The sequence below is a fragment of the Nelumbo lutea genome, chromosome 5 (genome assembly GCF_056320005.1).
Source record: "Nelumbo lutea isolate HS-2025 chromosome 5, American lotus-T2T, whole genome shotgun sequence".
Taxonomy (NCBI): domain Eukaryota; kingdom Viridiplantae; phylum Streptophyta; class Magnoliopsida; order Proteales; family Nelumbonaceae; genus Nelumbo; species Nelumbo lutea.
The window spans coordinates 4,219,264-4,245,620 of record NC_142688.1 but is presented as its reverse complement, the minus strand read 5'-3'; the positions used below and the strand labels follow the sequence as shown (position 1 = coordinate 4,245,620).

General features: G+C 38.3%; 1 protein-coding gene across 3 annotated transcripts; it reads left to right on the top strand.

Annotated features, from left to right (window-relative positions):
- The first annotated feature begins 1,044 nt into the window (after positions 1–1,044).
- Positions 1,045–24,941, top strand: LOC148849922 (protein FREE1-like). Of its 3 annotated transcripts, none has more exons than XR_016099724.1 (10): positions 1,107–2,479; positions 13,004–13,090; positions 13,258–13,389; positions 15,157–15,288; positions 21,250–21,315; positions 21,434–21,544; positions 22,331–23,427; positions 23,863–23,896; positions 24,354–24,424; positions 24,542–24,941. XR_016099724.1 is itself a non-coding variant. In XM_088947092.1 (10 exons), the coding sequence occupies exons 1-10, from the start codon at positions 1,265–1,267 to the stop codon at positions 24,617–24,619; spliced, it is 2,019 nt and encodes a 672-aa protein (XP_088803218.1). In that variant the 5' UTR covers positions 1,107–1,264; the 3' UTR covers positions 24,620–24,941. The 3 variants fall into 3 exon arrangements, 2 of the variants coding, with proteins under 2 accessions (XP_088803219.1, XP_088803218.1); XM_088947092.1 differs by having other exon boundaries at positions 22,331–22,423; XM_088947093.1 differs by lacking the exon at positions 22,331–23,427 and having other exon boundaries at positions 1,045–2,479.
- The last annotated feature ends 1,416 nt before the right edge of the window (positions 24,942–26,357 follow it).

Genomic DNA, 26,357 nt, shown 5'->3' with positions numbered 1-26,357 from the left:
TTATGTTGTCAAAACGAGCCATCCGTTTGAACCGAATAGTCGAACCATCGACCTGAAAACTGGTGGTCAAAATGATTCAATTTTCAGGTCGGATAAGTCACACGCTCGGATGACATAACACGTATGATACTGCTTAATGGACCTCATACACTAAATTTTTTTTGTCAAAATGGGTCATCCATTTATTTATTTATTATTATTTTTAATTGGGGATCGTCCAAGCAACCAGTTCCGTTTTACCCCAATCCTAGTCTCTGGCAAAAAACCGTTGAATCGGTTAATGACCCATTGACCTGAGAGGTTGAACCATTAACCCGTTTGACCCGTTCAATGGTTTTTGGCCATATTTTATTTTATTTATTTATTTTTTATTGTTAGAATGGGCCACCCGTGTGAATTGGATAGTCGAACCATCGACTCGAAAACTGGTGGTTAGAATGGTTTCATTTTCGGGTCGTATGAGTCACACGCTCGAATGACATAACATAATGGTTTTTAAAACTGACCTGGTTAGGGGTCCGATTATCGGGTCGAACGATCAGACCATTTTGACAAAAAATAAAAATGGTCAAAACCGTTCAAATGGTTCGATATCTAGTTATTAACAATATTTATAATAACTATTATATACTTATATAATTATCGAATGGTTGGACCGTTATAACAAAAAAATAAAAAAATAAAAAATGGTCAAAACCGTTCGAACGGTTCGATATCTAATTATTAACTATATTTATAGTAACTATTATATATTTATACAATTATTGAATGATTGGACCATTATGACAAAAAAATAAAAAAATAAAAAATGGTCATAACCATTCCAATCTTCAATATCTAGTTATTAACAATATTTACAATAACTATTATATATTTATATAATTAGATAATTATGTATATCTAATTATATTATATAATTATCGAATGGTTGAATTATTATGATAAAAAGAAAAAAAATAGTCAAAACCGTTCAAACTGTTAAATTTTTACGCTGAAAAGCTGAAAATAAAAATAAGATGAGGAATCACCTCTAATTCTTACGCTGAAAAGCTTTTTCGCTAGATTTAAACGCAACTGCATAAAAGATCCATTTTCGAAGTGGGCCTGGGTATTCTATTATAGCCTTAACGTGTTTCGTGGATTGGCCATTTTTTTTGCGGGCTTTTGGCATTGTTGAGCTCTCCAAATTTCTACACATTCTACATGGTGCGTAGCCTCCTGGTCTTAGGACTGTTAACGGTTTTTGGCGGGTTTCCAACTTTCGATGTATTTTACTTTTGACAATCTACATAGAGAACAGACACGAAAAGAACCGACGCTATATTCCAGTCGTATCCCTCAATTTTCCCTCCGACAAACAGTGAAACGCAATACCACGAGACGAACCAGAGTTGTTCTGCATCTCATCTCAGGTCTACCAAACCAAAACCCTGAACAGCTTTCAATTTCCATCGATCTCTCTTTGGGAGAAGAGGAGGTCCTGACTTTGGAGATGCAACAAGGAGATTACAGCAGCACTCCTTATTACCAATACCACCAGCCCCACCTTCAAAACCCTAACCCTAATCCTAACCCTATTGATTTCCAGTCTAATCCCGTTCCTCCGCTCTACGCCTCCGCTCCTCCTTTCTCCTCCAACTGCTCTGCACCTGCGTCAGATTTTCCAGGCTTTTCCTCTACATATCCTCCATATTCGCAGAATCCCGAACCTGTCCCCAGTCTCCCCCCTACTGCTCCTTCGTACGCACAGAACCCCAACTTCCAGTCCTTTAATCCCTCTTCTCAACCTTCTACCTTCCATTCCTTCCCATCTGCTCCAGAACCACAGGCTCTATACGCACCTCCAACCCAGCAACCATCGTATTATCCACCATATGATCAGCATCAGACGGCTCCTAATTACGCCCCTCCACCGTCGACTCCTCCAAACCCTAACCCTAATCTCAGTCCCAGTTCCTCGTTTCCAACGCCCTACTCCGCATCGTATGGACCCTTTGGTTCTTCGGCATCACCCTCACCGCCCGTACATGAAAACCCTTACGAGAGTGGCGTGAAATTTGATCACGGAGGAGGTTACTTTGATGACAATTCTGGTAGATATGGAGGTGCAGGCATGTACGGCCGGAGTCGATCCGATTTGGGGTCAGGTTTCTTCGAGAAGAGAACGGAACCTCGTTACGATCGGGGTGGGTTCCGTGACGATGGCCTTGGAGAGGGTGTTTATGCTTACGATGGTGGAAGGGTGGAGCCATACGGTGCTCGTGGAACTGGCTCCCAATCATCTACGTGGTCGGCTTTTGACGATTTTGGTAGGTCCACTAGCTTCTCGAGTGGGAAGGACCAAGTGGTTTCCACTAAGATTGTGAGGGCTGTTCCAAAGGCAGATACGCAACAAGACGTGAAAAATGGAGTGCAGAAATTCCGGGTCAAGCTTTTACCAGAAGGCGGAAGTCAGGGCACCACCGATGTTCTTTGCCAGGTATGTGAGGAATGCTTGCCCTCAGTATGACTTTGTCTATGCTGAGCTTCGTTTTTCCTCTCCTGTGTTTTTCTGACTCATGAATCGTGATTGATACTAGCCAACACTCATAGATAAAACATAGCCAGAAAACAATTCTCCAGCAGTAAAACTGGGCTGGAGAGCCGACTCCAACTCTAATTTTCTGAATTAGAGAACTTGATTTTGGTGGAACTGAAAGCGTCATAATTCCTTTTCAAAGCATCAAATGTGGTTATCCCCAGGAGACAATTTTTTTTTTTCACGTGGATGCTGAAAACAACAAAGTTGTATTGAGAAAATTCAAGCTCGGTTTGGTTATGCTCTATAGATGATTGTGTCTTCAAGCCTTGTTTAGTTACTCTCTTTTAGAAGCACCGGAAGGGAACAAGATTTGATTAGGAATTTCTTAGTTCTAGGCAGATTTATCTGGAGTATGCTCTAGAAACTTTACATTCAGTGTTATGAAATAGTTGCCCGGTCAACCAACTGGTCTATTTAGGGCTGGACCCGTAAGTGACCTGTCATGGAAACACCCGGTTGTGGTGTCAAATAGGAAAGGGTTCTCACATCCTTTTGGACAGGGGCAGGTAAAGAAACTAGTCCAAGAAACATGACTTTGTTTAACCACTTGGATTGTAGGAACATTAACAGGAAAAACTATGAAATTAGTAAACACTATTGAAGGTTGCAAAAAGGGGAAGGAGTGACCTGGCAGCTGAAGAATGATTTCAGAAGGTTCAAATGGATTTCAAGAAATATGTTTCAGGTGGGTTGGGTTAGGAGATCGGCCAACAGCTTGGCTGATAGCTTAGCAAAGCAAGGGGTTCAAAGAACAGATGTTTTGGGCACATTTGTAATTCTGTCTTGGGTCAGCTTCTATGCTGATTTCTTTGTTTCTTTTTGTATATTAAAGCATCTTAATTAATGAAAGATTTCAGAGTTATTGATAAAAAAAGCAAACACTATTGAAGAGGAGAAGGATTAGTATTGCATGCCTACAAGAAACTAAATGTAAGGGCAAAAGAGCCAAAAAAAATTAATGGTTTCAAATTATGATATACAGGAGAGGTAAATAATAGAAATGGTGTAGTGATGATAATAGATAAGGATTAAAAAAATGAAACTATAGATGTTAAAGGATTTGGGGATAGAATAATATTAAGGGGTTATAGCTGATAAGGGCAACTTTTGGGCCCTAAAATCAATAAAAGTAATCCTTTTAATACAATTTCTAAAATAGGTTAACTTTTTAAAAAATATATCAAATAAGGGCGGAAGTACTGTTCATCTTCTTCCTCCTCCAAACCACTTCCACCCTAGCCCAACCCTATGAACCTCAATGACCACCATCCACCAGTGCTGCCTTTAGCAACCTCCGGAAACGCCTCCAGCCACTGCCGCCCACCTCATGTCGTCAGATTGGTGTTGCTGGAGGTGGGTAGAGGTGGAGGCGGCGGTGTTGGTGGATGGTAGTCATTGAGATTCGCAGGGTTGGGACGGAGGTGGGCAAAGGCAGCGACGTTGGGTAGAGGCGGCAGCGGCGCTGATCGATGGTGGTCATTGAGGTTCATGGGGCTAGGGCGGAAGTGGTTTGAAGGAGGAAGAAGATGAACAGTGTTTCTGCCCTTATTTGATATATTTTTTAAAAAATTAACCTATTTTAGAAATTATATTAAAAGAATTACTTTTATTGATATTAGGGCCCAAAAGTTGCCCTTTTTTGATAAATAGATTCATCTTCCATTAAATTAATGGTTTGTTACAAGAAAATCCCTTTAGAAGTGCTAGGTGCCGCGTCTCCTAACAACAAATACAAGAACTATAACAGAAATTACATGAATGTTGATGTTAAAACAAGAGTTACAGTCATGCCTAGAACAATGTTTCCCTATTTATCCCTTGTAACCCATTTTCGTAGCCCCAAGTGACATCCTCCGGATTATTTAACCAGTCCACCACTGTCTTAGAATCCCCTTCAATCAGAAGATACTCCATGCCCACTTCTTTTGCAAGAAGTATTCCTTGTATTGCAGCAAGCAGTTATGCCCGGATAGAGTTCCAAACACCTAAAGGGCCATAGTAGAGTAAGACAACCTCTCTAGCCTCATTCCTCAGTACACCTCCCGTCCTAGAGGGACCCAGGTTACCCTGACTACTCCCATCAAAATCTAGCTTCAAAGAACCAAGAGGAAGGGGGACCCAGCTAGTCAATACCCTTACCTTGTAGGAGGAACAACCTGCTACCAATTTCCAATCCTTCCAATAATCAGTAAAAGAGAAATGGTTAAATAACTCTAGAATCTAACCAATGTATTGACTTGGACATAATGCAGTCATTCAAGGCTTGACTACTCCCTTTTTCTTGGAAGATTCAGGCATTCCTTTCTTCCCATACTGTCCATAACAATGCTGCTCGCGTGCATCTCCACATTTTCCTTCCTCTTTTATGGGGCCAAGAGAAAAAAGAAGGATTGAAGATTGTGCTTACTTCTGCTGGCATATCCCAACTATACGCAAACAAAGATAGAAGCCAAGCCCAGAGCTTTGCAGTTACACTACAAGATAAAAATAGATGATTGCAATCCTCACCATGAGATCTGCAAAGAATGCACTAGTTTGGTGAAATACAAAGGACGAGTCTTCTCTTTTGTAGGTTATCCATCATGTTTACTTTACCGTGCCACACTTCCCAACACAAAGCCATAACCTTGGGGGGAGGGTCTACATCAGACTTCTTTGGAAGGGAAACTTTGTTGAGAGGAAGTTTGACAGAGGAACTTGAAAAAGGAGCTACAAGGAAAAGACCCATTGGGGTGAATGGCCCAAATTCTTTTATCAGGTTTCGAGGGATCCAGTGAAACCTTATCAAGGAGACATAGAAGAGTAGATAAACACTCAATTTCCTCATCCCTTAACTCTCTACGAAAACCAAAATCCCAAGACAACGCTAACAAATTTAAAATCGACGGAAGGAATTTTGAGATCACCTCTTTTTTATACAAAGAAACAGAGTACAAAGAAGGAAAAAGGTCTTTTAGAGGGAGATCTCCAACCCAAATGTTCGTTCAAAACCGAATAGAATTACCAAAACAAGCATCATACCTGACCCAACTGAGGAATTTCCTTGATGCACCAACATCCCAAGCACTCTCTGAACCTCCATGAATACTCTTCACTACTTCGTGCCAGAGTCTCTCGCTCCAAAGGCCACCTCCACAGCCACTTCCCTAACAAAGCTGAGTTCTTTTTGAGCATATTCTCGAGCCCTAATCCTCCTTCCTCTTTGCTTCTACCCACAACCCCCCAATTAATTAAGTGATATTTTTTACCTTCTCTCGATTCCCAAAGAAAATCTCTCATCAATTTTTCCAATTTCTTTGCTTCCCTAGACGGTATCCTAAAGACAGAGAGGTAATAGTTAGGTAGATTCATGAGGGTAGTTTTTATCAAAGTGATCCTCCCACCCGAAGAGATATAATTTTTCTTCCACACTACTAATCTCTTTTCGATCTTCTCCAAGACTGGGGTCTAGAACCTACTCTCCCTAGGGTTTGCTCCTAACGGAAGCCCTAAGTAGGACAAAGGCCAGGAAGAAATGGAACACTCAAGACAATCCGCAATTGCCTCAATCTCCTCAAAGTCTAGATTTACTTCGGCTATGCAACTTTTTCCTTGATTGATTTTCAGATTGGAAACTCCTTCAAAATCTCTAATCAATTCTTTCATGTTTTCCACCTTCTCATCGAAGCCTCCCTCATAGAAGATCATCAAGTCATTTGCAAACTGAAGGTGAGTTACTGGAATTCTGTTTGTGCCTACTCTCCATCCCCTTATCACATCTTCCCTATCAGCCATGGTGATAATTCGATTGAACATATTAGTTACCAAGGTAAAGAGAAAAGTTGAAAGTGGGTCCCCTTGTCTAATACCCTTACTATCTGGAAAAAAATCTCTCACCACCCCATTTACTAGGATGGAATAATGACAAGAGTAGACACAACCAGATACCCAATTGCACAATCTTTCCCCAAACCCACACCTCCTTAAAACCTCCAGTAGGAACTACCAATCCACCAAGTCATAGGCTTTCTCAAGATCAAGCTTACAAACAAAGCCTCTTTGTTTGAACCTCTTCATCTCTTCCACACATTCATTGGCAATCAGGTTTTGATCAATTATCTAATACCCTTGGATGAAAGCCCTTTGAGCCTGACTAATAATGGAGGGAAGGACTTCTTTAATCCTTAAAGATAGGACCTTGGCTAGGATTTTATAGATACTAGTCACCAAACTAATTGGCCTAAAATCTTTAGAATGGATAGCATCAGCTTTCTTTGGAACAAGGGCCAAGAAAGTAGCATTAATGCCATGACCGACTATATGCTTCTCTGCAAATTCATTAAAAAGCTCACAAAGATCAAATTTTATCACCTCCCAACAATCTTGGTAAAAAGCCATTGTAAAACCATCTGGGCATGGAGCTTTGGATCCATCCATCAGAAACACCGCCTTCCTAATTTCTTCTTCCTCAAAACTTCTTTCCAACCATCTAACCTGATTGTCCTCCAACCTTGGCCAATCTACCCCTTCTATTTCCATCCTTTCTTCCAAGGGTCTTTTGTAAATTGATTTGAAATGATCTACAAACTTCCTGGCAATATCATTTTGATTAGTGAATGCTTCCCCCCTACCTCTAACTTAGACACAAAGTTCTTTCTCCTCCTCCCATTTGCTACATCATGAAAAAACTTAGTGTTTCCATCACCTTTCTTAATCCACCTATGCCTCGATTTCTGCCTCCAGCTTATTTCTTCCCACAGTAGGACCTCTTCTAGGTCATTCTTTAATTCTCCCCTCAAATCTCTCTCCCCCTCCTCCATTCTATATTGGGCCTCTCTTTCATCCAACTCTTCTATCCTAGAGATTAGATTCACTTTTTGCTCCTCAAGTCTTCCAATTCCTTGTTCCAATATTTTATTTTGGCTCTTAACCTCTGCAATTTCTTGTGAAATCTTACCCCTTTCCATTTTATCCCCCTCAATTCCTCATTCTACCAAAGCTTTACTTTATTCACAAAGTCTGGGTGGGTTAGCCACATATTTTCAAACCTAAAAGGTCTAGGTCCATTGGTAAAGTCTTCCACACCTATTCTTATAGGACAATGATCTGAGGTTACCCTAGGCAAAGCTCTAGACACCAAATTTCCCCAATAGTTTTCCCAATCAACATAAAAGATAAATCTATCCAATTTCGGCCACAAGGGAATTTCCTGTAAATTAGACCAAGTAAATTGAGTTTGCAGTAACGAGATCTCCTTTAACTCACAATCAGCAATAAAGCTATTAAACTTTCTCATGCTAGTTGTGATGGTTTATTGGGAATTATTAGTTTCTTCCGAAAATCTTATCACATTGAAATCCCCTCCCAAGCACCATAGACCTTCCCACAAACCCTGAGTTGCATACAATTCCTCCCACATGTCATTCCTTTCTCTATAATTACTGGGACCATAGACATTAGTTAACACCCAAGTGTACATTCTTAAATTTGATGGAAATTGAGATCCTCCCTATTAATTCCTCCACTACCTCTACTACATCATCTTTCCAGAGAGTGACAATCCCCTCTGAGGCTCCCCAAGATGGGGCTGAAGTCCATCCTACACGTCTAGACCTCTACACACTCCTCACCCATATTCTGTCCAGATCTGACAACTTTGTTTCTTGCAACATAACAACGTCAGCTCTTTCCTTTCTAAGTAAATCCTTAATCACCCTCCTTTTTCTTGCACTCCCTAGACCCCTAACATTCCAGCTAACTATCCTCAAAGGCACAAATCAATAGAGATCCCTTAGCAATAAACCACAACTCCTTACTTCATGCCTTTTCTCCTGTCTCTACCACTAAACTCTAAATTCCCGTTTATGTTACAAATTAATCTTTCCACCTCTGACCTTTTTTTTTCTTTTCTTTATTCTTTTTTGCCTCCCTCATTTTATTATATATTTTCACCTGTTCACTCCTTTCAGCCCTTGCAACAACCTGATCCCCCTCACCAAAAACCTCCACAACTGAGGTCTGAAATTCTCCTCTAACAGGGTCAGCCCAAAAGTTGCCCTTATCAACTATAATCCCTAATATTAAACTTGTTTTAGGTGAGGAATTGTTAACATAATTAGTGCTTATGCACTTCAAGTGGGTCTAGAAGAAAACATTAAAAGACAATTTTGAGAAAACTTAGAAGGTTTGATCCAAGAAATTTCAAATGAAAAGAAGATTTTTATTAGGAGGAAACTTAAATGGGCATGTAAGGAGACAAAGTGTAGGATATCATATGGTGCATGGAGGATTTCGGTTTGGGGAGAAGAATAATTCAGGAGGTACAATATTAGATTTTGCAGTAGCTTATGATATGACAATTGTAAACATCTTTTGCCAAAAGAGTGATGAACACTTAAAGCTTAGCATAGACTAGTGGTGGTAGATATTTGCATTAGGAAATGGTAGAGAAATATTAAAGAAAGTAGGTGTCCAAGAACTAGGTGGGAAATCCTGAAAGGAGAAAAGCTAGCTCAATTGAGAAACAAATTGATAATATAAAGGAAATGGAATTTAGATAGAAATATTAATGATATTTGGCTTGATGGCAAACAATATAAAGAAAGTAGCAAAGGATGTCTTAGGAGAGCAAGGTGCCAAGTGCCAACTGTGCCAATTGGCTTGTTAATAAGGTCTCCTATTGGTTGTAGACTTGTAGTGGAGACTTGGGATCAAATCCCACCTACACTTGGGTTGGGGGCTTTATGGGTTATCCTCCGTTCTGTGGTCCCTTGGAGAAAGAAAAAGCTTGAAAGCTGCTATTTTAACAAAAAAAAGGATGTCTTGGGAGAATAGTGGCAAAGTACTAAAAAAACTTGGTGGTGGAATGAAGAAAACTGGAAAAAATATAAAACCATAAGAAAAGGAGTTAAAAGAAAGTGAATGATGTTAAAAGTAAGGATTTTGCTGAGCTTTTACCATAAATTAGGCACTAATGAGGGAGGAATTGCAATGCATAAATTAACAAAACTAAGAGAAGGAAAGACAAATTTAAACTGTGTTAGGTGCATTAGAGATGAAGATACAAGGAGTCTTGGTAAAAGATGAGGAAATCAAATAAAGATAGAAAACAGTTTTAAAAAATTATTAAATGAACAAGGAGAGGGTGTTAATATAGGAGAGTTTAGCAATACTAGTAGTGTTAAAAATAATACATACCTTGTAGGGTTAGACTTGTTGAAATAAAAAAGGCACTAAATAAGATGAAGAAGGGAAAGGCATTAGGACTTGATGGGATTCCAATAGAAGTATGGAAAGCTATGGGAGAGGTGGATTTGTTATAGTTAACCAAGCTATTTAATAAGATAGTGAAGGAAAAGAAGATACTTGATGATTGGAGAAACAACAGTATGGTGCTTATATTTAAGAAAAAAAAGTGATATACAAAGTTGTAATAATTATCGGGGGATTATAAAACTTTGGGAGACAATACTTGAACAAAGATTACGACTTGAAACAAGTGTTTCAGAGAACCAATTTGGCTTTATGCTAGGGAGATCAACCATGGAAGCTAAATTTCTTTTGAGACGATTGATAGAAAAGTGTAGAGTGATGAAGAAAGATCTTCATATGATTTTCATTAACCTAGAAAAGGCATATGAGGGGGCAACAACCAAAGTTAGATCATTAGTGGGAGAGCCTTCAGATTTTCCAGATTTTACGATTACTATGGATTTTCAATTGTTCACCGAGGTTCGACACAACCCTTATCTATTTGCACAGATCGTAGATGAATTGACTAAACATATTCAAGAGGAAGTTCCATGGTGCATGTTGTTTGTGGATGACGTTGTTTTAATTGATGAAACTAATGAGGGATTAAATGCAATGTTAAGCTTATGGACAAATGCCTTAGAAAGAAGAGGTTTTAAAATAAGTAGGACTAGAGCAAAGTATACAACATGAAAATTTAGTAATAATAGGAGTGTAAATCAAGATACACTTAGGATTGGAGACCAAGATATAACTCAATGTGATCATTTTCGGTACCTTGGTTCAATAATCCATAACAAGGGAGAGATTGAGAAGGATGCCACCCAAGAATTAGAGTAGGATGCATCTAGACTTTTTTGTGATAGGCGAATGCAACTTAGATTAAAAGAAAAATTCTATAGAACAGTTGTAAGGCCAGCTATGTTGTATGGAGTAGAGTGTTGGGCAATCAAGAAAAGTGTCCAGAAAATGAATGTCACAAAAATGCGACTGCTAAGATGGATGAGTGGAAAAACTATAAAAGATAGGATTAGGAATGAAGTTATCTGTAAGAACCTAGGGGTGGCTCCAATAGGTGATAAAATGAGAGGGAGTGGACTAAGATGTTTTGGGCACATCCATAGAAGACCACCAACTATGCCGGTTAGAAGAAGTGATTTGTTACACATTGAAGGGGCTAGAAGAGCTTGGGGTAGTCAAAAAAAAATATGGGTGGAAGTAGTTAAAAATGATTTAAGCACTAATAATTTAACGGTGGATATGGTGTTGAATAGAACGGATTGGTGAAACAGGGTTCATGTAGCCGGTTTCATATGGTCGGGATATGTTATGGATGATGATGATGACTATTTGACTTCAACCCTAACAAATTTTTACACATGATGCAGTCAACTGGGACAACTAAACCTTAGCTAGGTCAATTAGTCAATGCAAAATCTACTTAAAAGTTTTTTCGCTCTGTCTATCTTTAATTATTTGAAATAATATGACATTTTTTTTATGGACATATCCATTTATTTCTAAAGGGTTGCTAGGCACACACAGACACCATTGTACATTTTATCTTTCTTTTTTCACAATCTAGTTACATTAACAACCACAGATAAAAAATAGTGCAATTTGTCACTTTTGTGATGCCTGAGCAGATCACGGTGTCGTCAATGTTGTGAGATGATGACTAATAAATTTGACCTCCTTAACTCCTTTGGCAATGCATTGTCTAGTCAGGCGTGCCCTTTAAATCACTGCCTCCTTTGGCAATACATTGTTTAGTTGGCTATACAAAAATATGCTCTAATCTTAAGATGTTTATGATACATGAAAAAGCACTTAATATCTTTGCAATTTCATATGATTTAATAAAGTCTATAAATATGCAGTAAAAGATGTGACAATTGCTGTTGACTCCTCTCCTTGTGTCAAATTGTGCATTCCTAGAAACCCCATATAAAGCTCCCTAACTAGGGCTGCTAACTGATCTGATTGAATCAGATATACCTAGATGTGAATTTAATATGTTAAAATTTGGATTTGAATTGAATCTTACCCATTGGATTTAAATCAGTTTTGGATTCCAGTTCTGATATTGAATAGAATTAATAAATTGAACTAAAAAAGAGCAAAATGTTATATATTATTAATAAAATGAACTAATAATTACCTTGATATTGTATTATCATGAACAGAATGAATGGAAAATATCTTATATAAGACTTGAACCTAAGGCTCTTTAGTAAACATAAAACATTCAAGCCAACTTCACTAATAAATACTATTGGATTGGGTAGGGGTATATTGGATTGACATTTTATCCAATTATAAATGGTTCAAATCCAGATCACCTTTAACCAGATTACATTAAAATTTATATTTGGACAAACGGATACTGTTTGTAGCCTCATCCCTAACTAGAAGGCCATTACCCATTGTTGGTCCTAGCTATCTGGGGTGTTGGGAGGGGTGGACTGGATACACACCTAAGCCTTGACATTTATTTTTGCACAAAATGGCTGTTTTCAGACTCAAACCTGCGTTGTCACGCTTGTCAGCCAGAGATTTTACCATTATACCAGACAATATCCTTATATCCATAACCCTAACTATTGTTGCCTAAAATAAATTAACTCTCTGAATCTCCTCCAGCACCAACCATCCATCATGACATCCGGATCAGAATCTAAACAGTATTAGGATTTTCCCCTTCTCCAGCAATATCAGCATTTGGTCTTGAATGGTGCCTTTTTTTGTCCAGTGATGGTATATTGTTTTTGGACATAAACATTCTTACTTTCATAACTTAAGCTAATACAATCTTTCATGTTCTGGCTTGCTAATATATGAATGACAATGATATCTGTCAAAGTTAAATTCGTTTCTTGGAGGTACAACTGTTGCTTTGGCATCATTGCTTATACAAGAATATTTGTGGTTCAGCCCAACAGTTCCTGTTGGTTATTCTTTGTTTATTCTAGAGTGCAAGATGGGTGCCTATTTGAAGAGTTTACTTTCTATCAAGTCCGGGTCCCTTCAAAATTTGACAAATGCTCAACATGGAGCCACCTAAAATGCACCCCTATTTAATACATCATCGCATTGATTATGGCAGTGAATTTCATTTTTTTGCTCTTTGTAGCCTTGAAATATAATTTTTCTTTTTACTTACAAACAATGCTGTTTTTTCCTCTATTTCAGATTGGTTTGGATGGTATTCGAATGCTTGATCCCAGTACAAGTCGGACATTGAGAATTTACCCACTTGAGACAGTGACAAGATGGGAGGTAATTGGTTGCATTCTTCACTTTAAACTTCCTAACGAGGAATTTTGTTATATCCTTCCAATTGGAAATCTGGCAGTTGCATTCTTATCTTGGAATGTTTCTACTTAATTTTCCTGAATTACTGTTTTCTATGAAAATGTTTCTGAAATTCATTTCTTGCGATTCAGGTCACCGATTCGTCTATCTTTACTTTTTGGTCCAAAAGCTCAGTTGATATTGAACCAAGACGCATAAGACTACAATCAAACAGCTATACAACTAGCACCATTCTTGACACTGTGACAGCTGCAACTGTTCAGGTTGGAAACTAAACACTAGTTGTTTCTTGTCTGAAATATAGTGCTGCTTCACATCTCTTTAGGTTTGTTTTCAGTAATATTTCTGCACATTCTATCTTTATATATGCATGTTTGTTGAGAATGTGCTATGGTCATGTTATTTGTCAAATTGTTTCTATGAGAAGGTGCCATGTTCTCATGTGGAGGGTTGGCATGTTTACATACTTGAGAATGCTCATAAATTTAGATTGGGTCCAAATGATCTTCCTGCAGATAATGTGCTTACAGCAGAAGATCTGATGGACTTAACGATTTAGCATCCTAGGAAGTTTCTTGTACAGCCATTAATGGATCAGCTATTGATCCCTTCCATTCTGATCCATTGTGGCCCAAATACCCATAAACTTTATATTACACTGAATGGATGAATCTTATCGGGCACCTATCTAACAGTTAAAGACACATGTAGCCATGTATTGAATATGCACCATTAAATGCTCACCCGCTTTATGGAATGGACATGTAATTAATTATGATTTGCTGGCTATTTTTGTAATTTACTCATCATTTCCAACCATATAACCTGTCGAAACTCTAAATCATAGTTTTTTTTTCCATCTCTAAACACCTTTTTTTCACAACTTGCCATCTATCATCCCAAACACTTGATTTTGCTACAGTTTAATCTCTGGTCATGTCAACCTGGTGATCAACCTTCTCCCCAATGTGAAACTTATTACAGTCTAATCTAGGTGAAATTTATTACCAAAAAAAAATCTAGGTGAACCTCGACCAGGGCAACATCTTGTAGAACTGTTGTCAGCTTTACTATTTGGCAAGTGTGCCAGCTACCAACCTTGGCCAAACCATGTGTTGCTGGCTGTTGTGTAAAGTGTTTGCTCTGATCTAGATCTGGTGCTGTTGGTTCTATAATGTTCATTTTGGGGGCTGAGAGGGAGAATCCTTGTTGGGTTGAATCATTGCATATCTAAGTTAAATCTAATAATAAAAAAAAAATCAGTTCTTGTAAACCTGAATTAGGTCTGAATCGTCTGATTGGCTTTAGGTTGATGAAAAGCAAGAGTTCTCCAAGCTCCATTTTAGATGGCAAGATTATCCTCTATTTGATTCATAATTACCTTATCTATGACACACACGGCTGTTGGACTATTGTTGTGCCCTTTATGAACCTTGAGTGGGTAACTTGGACCTGTTAGTCGGGCCAGCAAATAGTTATAATGGAGAGAATCTGTCATTGCATCATGGATTCTTAGGTGGCCATTCTAGAGGGCTGGGTGATTAAAGTGCATGGTGTATACTTCTGCAACATCTGAAATTTTAAATATGCTATTGATAATTGCAATTTTTTGCATGTAGAACTAAAATTTTCTGTTAGTATATTGCCTTTACATATATTATCTATTCATGTTTTTACCTTTGTTCATATATTCAATTGGGACACCTTTCCTTTTGAATATTCCTCAACCTGGTGTAAAGAATATATTGGTGCTTCATTAGTCATTACATTACATGATGCGATGATGTGGTCAAATTTTATGGAGCTTAGAATTTACTAACATGTCTGTGCATGGTTTTTTTAGAGTCTGGTACTTTCAGTCTAATTTTCTTTCCTTTTCATTTAGACATTCTCTATGATGTTTCCACTTGTTTTTTCTCTTTTAAATATTTTTTTCTTTTCCTTTGTTGTTTTCTCTGATGTGCATGTGTGATATGTGCTTTTGTCTGTGTTGATAATAGTGAAATGCTAAACTCTTATTTGGAATGCAGCTTAAGGAGATGGGTGGACGAAGCAAACCTTCTGAGTCCATAAAGTTATCTGAACAGTCCACTGAGAGAAAGAAAGGTTTTGCTGATTGGGTGAACTTGATGAAGCCTAGCAATGAGGAAAAAGATCATTGGGTAAGATTGGGAAATTGTTTCAAAACATGTTTGTGCATCAGTTTCTTCACTGGAAATCCATAAAACAATACATTCGTGTTTCTAAAAATTGCTTTTTGTGCATCAATTTCTTCACCGAAAATACATAAAACCATACAATCATCATGTTTGTGTATTCATAAGGAGATATGTGAGATATACCGTACCGATCTTTAACCCCTGTCCCCCTGTCATTTAACTTTGTGCAGACATAATGAAGACAATATGTGAATTGTTTTTCTTGTTGTGAGTTCCAAAAAAAAATCAAAACCATTTAATTTAAAACAAATTGGTTTTTAAAACAAAAATGCAGAAAAAATGTTCTTGGTTGTTTATGTGTTTTTCGTTTCCAAAACTTAATCTAAAAAACGTTTTCTTGAATTTATAGTTTAAAGAGCATGTTTTCTTCTGGTGGTTTAATGTCAGTTCATAATTCATATAAAGTGGTTTTTCCTTTGGGCAGTTTCCAAGTGACAGCGAAGAGTTCACTTTGTATCAATGGCAAGGGTTTAGGCGTGAATTATTTGAGTATTTTTAATATGTGCGTGGTCCTCAGTAAAGGTAGAGGTGTGATTGGAATTTGAAAGGGAAGAAAAGAGAGAAGGCATCAGTCGGCTTCCAGGTCTTATTGAAAGATGGGTTTGATCACTGGTTTATTGGAGTGCTATTTTTGGTGATCGTGTAATTGAGCTTTGCTTTGTGATTTGCGAACCTAAATCGAGATCTGAGGAGCTTCTTCAAGGTAAGCTGGTTGAGGTCAAATCCGATGTTGTCTCATGAACCAGCCGAAGGTATGCAAGGTTTGAGCCTTTTTTTTCTTTTTCTGAGTTGAGTTAGGAGAGTAGGGGTTTTGTCATTGATTCTCAGGAAGGATTTTCAGAGGGGGTGGTGTTGGGAGAGGGGGATGTGAGTGAAGTTAGGGTGGACGCAGTGGAAGACATGGTGAACGGTGAGCAGTGAGCTCAAGGGCAGGGATGGAGGTGATAATGAAGAGGGGGGGTGGCATAAGAGGAGGTGAGGGTAAGAAGGTGATGAGTGATTTAGAAAACTTGAATCAAGATGCTTTGCTTGGGGGCATCTCTGACTATTCGGTATATGAAGTGGTTGTTGGAAGATTGGGAGTTGATTTGGGCCACAGGGAGAAGGAGACCATTCTGGTTGGAAGTGGTGATGTTTTAGAGGTTTCAAAGAAGTCCAGAGTTTCAACTAAATTCAATGTGGTTCATGTTGTGAAGGTCTTTTCAAGGCTGAAAGATGGCCTGCTGGGGGCAGGGCCGACCAACAAATATAAAAGGATTTATAAAAGAAGAAGGGTAAAATTCAGATCTCAGTCATGAGAATCCTTGCATGGAAAATCGACTTTTACACGATGGTGTTGGGAACGAAAAAGAATGAAATGTCAGAGAAGGCTAGTAGGGATGGAAATTAAATTGAAGAGGTCTCTGCTGAGGCGCCGAAGGGAAAGGAGATGAAGAAAGGAAGATTGGATTTGAACATTTTAGTTGACAAAGAGGTGGAAATTGGCAAGCTTTTGGGCTTGTTTTTCTTGGGAGGAGAGAGGTTTGTTAGAAGAGCTTTTGAAGCATTTGAGAGGAAGAGGGGGGAACGAAGTATGAGGAAAGCTTTAATATCACTTTCCTTTTTACATTTCAAGAAAAAAAAACTGTACTCCATTTTTTTTTTGGTTTAAAAGCCTTTATTTTGATGGTTCCAAAACCATAAATGTTTTTTTTTTTGAAACAAAACCAACTTGTCTTTTCTTCTCAAAATAAAAACAGGGCTCAAGAATGTATTTCAAATTTTTGTTCATGTGATAATTTTAAAAACAAATGAAAACAAAAGCATTCATATTGTAGATCACTTCCTTGATAATCTGTCAAAGGTGGCTTACACCTCACATTAGGGTGCAGCTGCAGCTGTAGAGGCTTGTGCCTCCAATCTGAGGTGTGTCTGGAGAACACCTTATTAGACCATGTTCTTCTTTTTATTGTTCCTAGATTCTTGTCACGGGATTGGGACTTAGACAACTATGTATTTACTTCTTAATTCTTTTTAATTTGTATACTTCAAATGGCTGTTCATTTATTGTCATTTACTTGCAGGAATTCAATATTGTTTTTTTTTTCACATTTATGTCTTGGAGGCAGTGACATGCTATCTGCCACCATCAAGACTAGTACTTTTGCTTAACCATCTCATCGATAAGGCTTGTCCATCTCATTGATAAGGCTTATGAATCTGAAAACATAGAACCAAGCCCAAATGCATCAAAACCTATAATCCAGTATCTTCAATCCTGAAATCAACAACTGGTCTTGTAAGGTTAAGTGGGTAACTAGTTTCATGAATAGTTGGGTTTGTATGTGTGTACACTACACAGTACATTACATACACTGCTCTGATATGTTTCTGAAAATTTATCATATGGTTTTAAATCATTTAGAGAAATATGATACAGGGGTCACTGCTCCCTATGGTGAGTTATGTATGGCCCAATTCCATATATATTACCAGATGATGACCATAGGATTTCCCTATATTGTATCAACTCTGTATGGAGATGCAAACCAGCTTAGTCAATGGGGCTAGGTAGGGAGGGAGGGAGCCAAGCATCCCTTTTATTGCTGGATGCCTAACAATTCCTGCCCCCTTGTTCTCAAGGTTGGTAGTTGAAAGCTCTTGCTGGATCTTCTCATCTCTCAGCGGAATTTGACAATTTTGGATGGATCAGTCTGAAGCTTGCCTTCTACGGAGAAATTGGACTGCTAATAATCGAGGGTTCCATGTTTTTTTTTGGCTGCAATTTAGAGGCGTCTGGGAGCTGTAACTTGTAGGCTAAAGGACCCACTCATTCTATGATGCGAAATGGGCTGAAGTAACAAGGCGCTAGATTCTGCCATGGTCTGTGTGAAACTGATATTTGTCTGTATGGCTGTAAGCAGAGATAGATGAAGACTCCCACCTGTTATTCAATGTCTCGATGCTTAGTCTGAAGAGGACTTCAAGATTTGGTGTGCCTGAAGTAGATAGGCTTTCAAATCTTGTAAAATCTGATATTTTACCAAGGCAACAGCTATGGAGCCTTGTTCATAAGGCAGAATTTATGGGTGTGTCCCTTCCATACATCACCTCGTTGGCCATAGAAGCTATTTATTCCTTTGTTTTGAATGGCCACCCACTAAAAAAGTAGATGGATCTCCAACAATGATTAAAAACAGTTTGAACCTCTCCCTGAGGATGATAGCTGGTGATTGTGCAATGGTTCATATGCCTTGAAAACAGAAATAATCGGCCCAAAATCTACACATGAAGGTCAGATCATGGTCTGTGAGGTTACTCCTTGGTGTGCTATGTAGTTTGGCCACCTCCTTGATATATGCTTCAGCCACCGAAGAAACTGTGCAAGGATGGGGAAGGCCAATGAAATGGACATTTTTGGTCAGACGGTCCACCATGGCCAAAATGATAATTTGCTGAATCATCCCACACTTGGTTGGGAATTGGCAATGGCTGGAGCAGTGATTTAAAAGGCACGCTTAGGCGCACAGGCAGGGCGTATTTTAGGGTAGGCACCTCGCCCAAGTCCTAGGCGTAGTACTTTCAAAAGGTGCATGCCTTTTGAAAATTTTACGCTTGTTTGGCCTTGCCTTGAGGGGCATGGTACAAAGGCGGCTTGTAGAATCAGGAATATATAATGTTTTACATCACATTAGCCTTCTTGAAGTAATGCAATTGAGGAAAAAAGAGATTGTGGGTTTTATATTCTTGAAAATGTTTTATATGTTTGATTTAATTTTTAAAATTTCATTTGAATACACTTTACATGTTCTGTTTATGTATTTAAATTTTAGATAATAGGTTTTTTTAAAGCATTTATTTTAAAATTTAAGTTTATGTTTTTTATTAATATTACGTTTAATATATTTATTATTATTATTTTTATTTTGTTGGCATTTTTTGGAATTTGACTTTTTTTTTATTTTTAGTTTTTTTTTTTCACGCCTTGCTTCAAAAAGATGCGTGCCTCACCTTGCGCCTTTCTCTTTTAAAACACTGGGCTGGAGAATGCCAGCTGGCAGATTTGTATCATACTTATGCTTCTAGCAAATTTGGCACTGAGCCACTGATTCTCTGACTTGTTTACTTAAACCTTTTCAATGATAATGTGAAGAGATTCGCTGAAGAGTCCGGAGTACCTTGGAGTGATCACCCTTTGGCAAAGTATGAAATAGTTGCAGTATGTTCTGAATATGGGCTAAGGAAGAGTAGATAACTTTCCAGCCCTTGAAATACAAATCATTCCCCTTCACAGTGTATCCTGGTGTTGACATTGGATCGTAAGACCACTGTTCTTGGATCTAGTCAAGTTCTGGATCTGCATAGGCCTTGGACTTGAGGTCAAGGAGTGAGTACATGGGCCAGCTCCACCTGTCTTGAAAGAGAATCATCTGCTCAATTACTTGGACCAGGCCTGTCTATAGTTGTCAAGGTACCTAAGCGAGCTTAGTTGACCACAGGGTGCCCCGGCGCCTAGGCGATGGAATCTGAAAGCATAAAATATAAGGATCCCTACTTCTCCTTAGCTACTTCATTAGTTTTTTATACCAATAAAACCATTCAAATGAGTAGCTAACTATAATTTTCATATAAAAACATAAAAATGCCATCATAAATACATCATTTAAATATATTAATTTCAATGTTTAATAACCTGTATCAGGCCAACAAAAAAAGGAAATGCAGTGAGACAGAAAAAAATAAGGGGACTCTGGACAACTTGGACTGTGTTTAAGGGGCAGAGGCCCTGTTTCAGGCCAATAACAAGGTTGAATGCAACGAAAAAGGAGAAAAATAAGGGGATGGAACCCCTGTTTCGTTCCAAAATAAGGGGATGAAGGGGGCAGAGCTCCAGTTTTGTTCCCAAAAGTATTTAAAAAACTATGAAAATAAAAGACTGATAGGACAATTCGAAGAAGGAAAAGGAAGCACTTACCTGGAGGTCCTGGAGGTCTTGGACCGAAACTCTTCTTAGTCATCGGTCTTATCTGTCTTCTCTTTGCAGTCTCAATTGAAACAATGGAAACTCTTCTCAGTTGCTGGTCTTCTCTGTCTTCTCTTCTCAGTCGTCAGTCTTTTCTATCTTCTCTTCTCAGTCTCGGTTTAGAACCCAAAAAACTTGTAACATGTGCATAATTCTAATAAAAGAACTATCATAATAAAAAAAAGTGTAACATACCACTGGGTGTATGTTAATAAAATAAAACAAGCCAATAAAATGATATAAATATATATACAGGTAATATGAAAACTATATTGGTGTTAGGCGAGTCGACCTCTAAAAGTTGCCTAGTCACCTAGGCATCACCTTGACAACTATTGGCCTGTCTAGAAAGGCAACAATTACTTTATTATGTCTACACTCAAAAGGATAAGTTCATGCCATGAACTATTTGTTTTTCTTTATTTGTGTTGGCCTAGATGAAACTGTGGAAATGGATGAACGGTAAGTTTATGAAGGATAGTAAAAAAGTGATCATGCACTTGTGAACATGGATGAACGGTAAGTTTCAGATAACACAGACACTAAGTTCAAGCATTTGTGGACATGGTTGTATCTTTTGAAATAGGCTTGCACTTGAGTTGAAGTGAGGTGCATGCTTCTTAAAACACAGAGTAAAGAGGCATGATTACTGTTGATGATGCATTTGGAATTTATTGATTTCAAAACAAGTTGTTGGCCCAGAACCTTAAGTATATATGGGCTACATAAGGCTCCTTTTATTGCTTGATTAATTAAACCTAATATTTACTCTATGTGTGCTATCCACTGCTTCTGGAAAATGGCTTTTGTTATTGGATCTACTGGTTTTTACTGAGTAGTCATTTTCTGTCATTTGGTTAATCCTTTGAGTTTGTTACCCCACTGCACCCCTGATGAAACAGGTTCCTGATGAAGCAGTTACCAAATGTACAGCTTGTGGGACAGATTTTGGAGCTTTTGTGAGAAAGGTGTGACTTTCACATTGTCTTTAACCATTTATCATAAAGTATGTTTGGTGTAACTTTGAGCTTCAAGGAACGTATTGCTTCCCACATTCTAACTTCATTGTTTCCTTCAAAACTTCAGCACCACTGCAGGAATTGTGGGGATATTTTCTGTGACAAGTGTACTCATGGGAGAATTGCTCTCACAGCAGATGAGCAAGCTCAGCCAGTTCGAGTTTGTGACCGATGCATGGTATGCACTTAATATGTTAACCACTTAACTTGTAAGAATCGTTAATTTTGAGTAGACCAACCACTTAATATGTTAACCTGGAAATTTTCTTGTTCCTGTTCAATATGATTGCATAGGCAAGAAAATAATACGACTGGATGGTAATCCCTGCTTCTCTGCACTGTTCTTATTTGACTGAAAAATTGAAAAACCAGACATGATATTATGTTTAGATTGTTCTATATGAATGCGAGGGTTATTTTAGCTACGACCCACTAAATGATGGTGTTAACCTTATCCTTTGGTTTTTTACAATGAGGAATCACCTTCTGGGCTATGGATTTAATTATCTTTGATATTTGGCATCATGTTCTTTGTTCTAGTAGCAACTGATAAAGGTCAGTCTCTTTTGGGTGTATAAAGAGGTTAAACATTGAAATCATGAGAATAGGAATGACTCTACCAAGTTAAGCTGTTTCAGAACCTATTAACTTTATTTTTGTTTTAATTAAAATTCTATTTTGATGACTTTCATTTGTCGTGAATTAACAACCTTTATTTTAATTGTGATGAATGGTTAGAATTATTCCTTAGAGAAAGTCTGTCACCTTTTCTTATTTGTTATTTACATGTTTCTTACCATTAGATAAATGAAATTTCAGAAATTCATCACAATCACTTGATGTTGCAATTAAGGTTGGCCTACTTGACTTGGCCTAGAAGGATTTCCATGTTCCGCAGCTTTGCAAGTAAACCCAGTTATGCTGAAAAGCCAAAGAGACTTACTGTCTCATATTCTGGTTTCAGGCAGAAGTTACTCAAAGGCTAAGTAGTGCAAGGGAAACGGCCAGCAAACCTGCTGTGTTGCACAGCCATGAGGATCTTGCCAGGAAGCTTCAGGTGGCAGCAGATTTGCAGCTAGACCTTTAATCTTGCATCCTATAAAATTGTTTATTTGTTTCTACTAGTAGTGGTGCTTACTGTTTAGCATTGTTTTGACAGTTGTTCATCAATCATTAACTCATTATAAGAAACTTGGTGAACAATAGGTAATATTTCTTTTTGGTTGGTAACCAGAAGTTTTATTAATGTGCTAAAAAGGAAAAATTTTCAGTACAAAATGTGCCTAGCACCTGCTTTGAAAGTTAAGGTAGCCCCAGCTCATCATCATCATCATTATCATCATCCAAGCTTTATCCCAATTATATTGGGTCAGCTACATGATTCCTGTTTCACCATTCTGTTCTGTTTAATGTCATACCCATTGTCTACCCTTGTCCCTTCTAGCCCCTTCAGCTTGCAACACATCACTTCTTCTTATGGGTTGCTTTTGGTGGTCTTCTGTGCACATGTCAAAACCATTGAATGACTTTCTCTCAATGGTTTTGAATGACTTTATTTCTTAGGATATCCCAATTATATTGAGTCTACTTTCTCTCATTTTATCACCAATTGAAGCTACTCCAAGGTTCCTTTGAATGACTTTATTTCTTAGGATATCCCCTACCTACCTAACCCCAATTTCACAACTTTCATGGAAAGACCCCTCAACACAAAACTCTTCTGTTCACCTCTTTGCTGGCTAATGCATCAGCTAAGCTCATAGATTATCTTTATGTCTATAGGAATTTTATCTGCAATTCCCTAGCGCTGTAGAGGTTCACTCACTGTAATCAAGACTTTTGTTTAATTGAATTAGTTATCAATGTTTTGTTTCCATTTTAAATGGACCATATCAGAAGGTAGAGGATTTTTAACTGCTCCAGACTGGAAGAATGCACTTGGACCTTTGTTTTGTTTCTTTTTTAGGTTTCAGGCCCAGGCATATCGAATCAAAGATTGTTGACCTGGGGCACATAATTGCAATTACTGGGCCTTAGTTCTATATTCCGGTGTTTTTAAAGGTGTTACCTCGTCTTATTCTAGATTACAAATCAGTTATTTAATTTTGGAAAATAAGCGTTATGAATAAGAAGACTATAAGCTAATACTATGAAACATTCACTATATTTGTTTTGGTAAAATTGTGGAAGATTGATAAAAAAATTGTGGAATACTTTAGATTTACAAGAAGCCTACAGTATATTGATTTAGCTCCATTTTTTCTAAACTATATATGGAGCTGTAATAGATTTTCTTCCTTTATTTATATGTTTTTTTTTTCTCGGATATTCTTGTATTGGTCACCATTCAGAATTGCAATCTAAAGGTCCACTCTTCTTGGACCTTTGTTTTGTTTCATTTTTCCTTCTCTATTTCTTTTTCTTTTCCATTGAGCTTGGATCATCCCTGATTTGTAATTGATCTTAATATGCATATATTTGGCAATTTTTTGACAGGAGGAGATGGACAAAAATCGCAGATCGTCATCAGGTAATTATCAGTGGATAAAATGTTCTATGGTATCATTGGTATGTAAATAATATATTATTTCTGGGGGTGCAGGTGGGGGGAAGGGGTTGGGTGTGTTTTGATCTGTTCCCATCCATTCAATGCAAAGAGATAGTTAAGTTAAAAGTATCGAGGTTGTTTTAGATGTGATTGCCATTTCCAATTTCTTCCTACAAGGGGCTGTGAAGAGCATCTAATGGTCAATTACCTTGGGGAACTTGCATGGAAAGTCCATATGATAAGGGAGAGCTTAACCACCCAATTTGGTGGTGGTTAATCTTGATCTCCTTTATTGAACCATATCAAATGGCAAGTTGCATGACTTCTGTCTGTCTGTCATGATGATTTGACGAAGATTAGCAAATAGATTAATCTGCGTGCAGTTTAGACTGAAAGCGAAGATTCTTTTCATCCTTGCTCAAGTAATTGAAAATTTCAGGTTCAAGGTCTGATGGATCTGGGAGGAGGATGAGAGAAGTTGCCTGTCCTATTTGCACGGTCCATTTACAGGTTTGAAATGCTTGTTCTATTGCAATTTTTTGTCGTTTTCATTCCATACAGACAAAGTCGCATAGCATATAAAAGAAATAAATAAGAAACCCCTTGATGTTTTGTGCTTTTGTGCAGGTTCAAGTTCCAAGCACTGGTTCTGAGACCATAGAATGTGGAGTCTGCCAGCATCCATTTCTCGTGAGTGCTCATTGAATCCCAAGCCGAGTAATTATACCTTGACAACCGTCTGTTAATACACAAAAGATCTCGTCCCTGAATCTCCTATGTTTAGTTCGATTTGTTTGGTCCAGTTGCTTCTGCTATCAGTAAGCAATCTTCATTTGCGGAGTTGGTGTATATCATCTATTGGTTACGTATACATGTTTAGCCTAATGGAAGTAGTTAGTTGCCCGCTTTATGTAAACTTATTTCTAGTGGAAGTCCCTATGGTTGTGGACATGATTCTATGTATCACATCCAAAAACAACAACAAAAAGATTTTATGTATGAAGTTTTATCGTTGCACATTCGCCAACTGTTGGTGATTGGTGAACCCCTATCTCTATACTATTTCTTTCTACTTCCGCACTTCCACCACATGCATCACATCCACTTCCACTTCCACACTGCTAGCAGGTGGCTTAGTGGCTAAGCCCTTTGCAAGACGCTTTATACACGACTTGGGTGCACAAGGGTGCTGCTATTGCTGACGGTGTACCATTGCCACTTTTACTTGTAACGTTCTCGTTCGGTCAACATAAATTTTATGAATATTTTTACTTATCACAAATGGTTTGAGTTGATACAATATTGAGTATTAATGACACATGACATCTTGGAACAACTGGGTGACACCCCAGAACCACCTAGGTGACAATTGACTTGGTGACCTTGCGACATGCCTATGTTTTCGACCTAGCGATCTGCCTTTGTTGTTGACCTTATGACTTGCTTTTGTCATCGACTTGGTGACTAGATTCTATCTACCTGGTGGAAACCTAATTAGCGATTTCGTCCACAACTTAGGGCGGCTAGAAGCACCTTGTACAGGGTCGACTTGTGGTACCTCGTCAGTATCGGTTGAAGCGATCTTGACGTGAGGAGAGACCTCCTTTGAGGGTTTGTTGACCTGATTGAGGTCCAGGTGGCAACCTGTGATATGTGCTTGTCGACGAATTTTACGTCCATCTCGTCATTCCCGGGTTTCTCAGAAGTTGGTTCCTATTTTGAATTTTTCGGAGAAACCGAATAAGGCGTAGAGAATGATCTATGTGCACGACTACTTTTGAGGATTTTGGACCAGTTAAGCACATCACCCAAAGATCTCGTACGCAGTGCGTGATGCCCACGCCAAACAATGCTTATATAAAGGCTTTACCTCCAACCTTAGAAGGTACATGTACAATTTACTTCTCGCAACTCTCTTAAAAAATCTCTGATTTACTGACTTAAGCATCGGAGTATTCACATCGGGTAAAGCAACCTAGACACCGGCATTGTTTCCTTGCAGGTTGCACCAGTAAACTATGCAGCTCGCCACCTTCAGGTAGGGACAATTCAACTAGGTGCCTTAGCCACCTATCAGTTCGTCACCATTCAGCTAAGCGTCAGAGCCACTTCCTTGTTTGTCACCATTCAGCTAGGTATTAGAGCCACTTTCCAGTTCATTACCATTTAGCTAGGCATCAGAAACACCTTCCAGCTTGTCACCATTCAGCTAGGCGTCACAGGCACCTCCCATCCCATCACCATTCAACTTGGTGTCAGCCACCTTCAAGCTCATCACCATTCAACTAGGTGTCAACCACCTTCTAGCTCGTCACCATTCAGTTTGGCATCAGAGCCACTTCCTAACTCATCACCATTCTATTAGGCGTCAGAACCACCTTTCAGCTCATCATAATTTAGCTAAGCATCCGAGTCACCTGCCAATCGGGAACTATCAAAACGC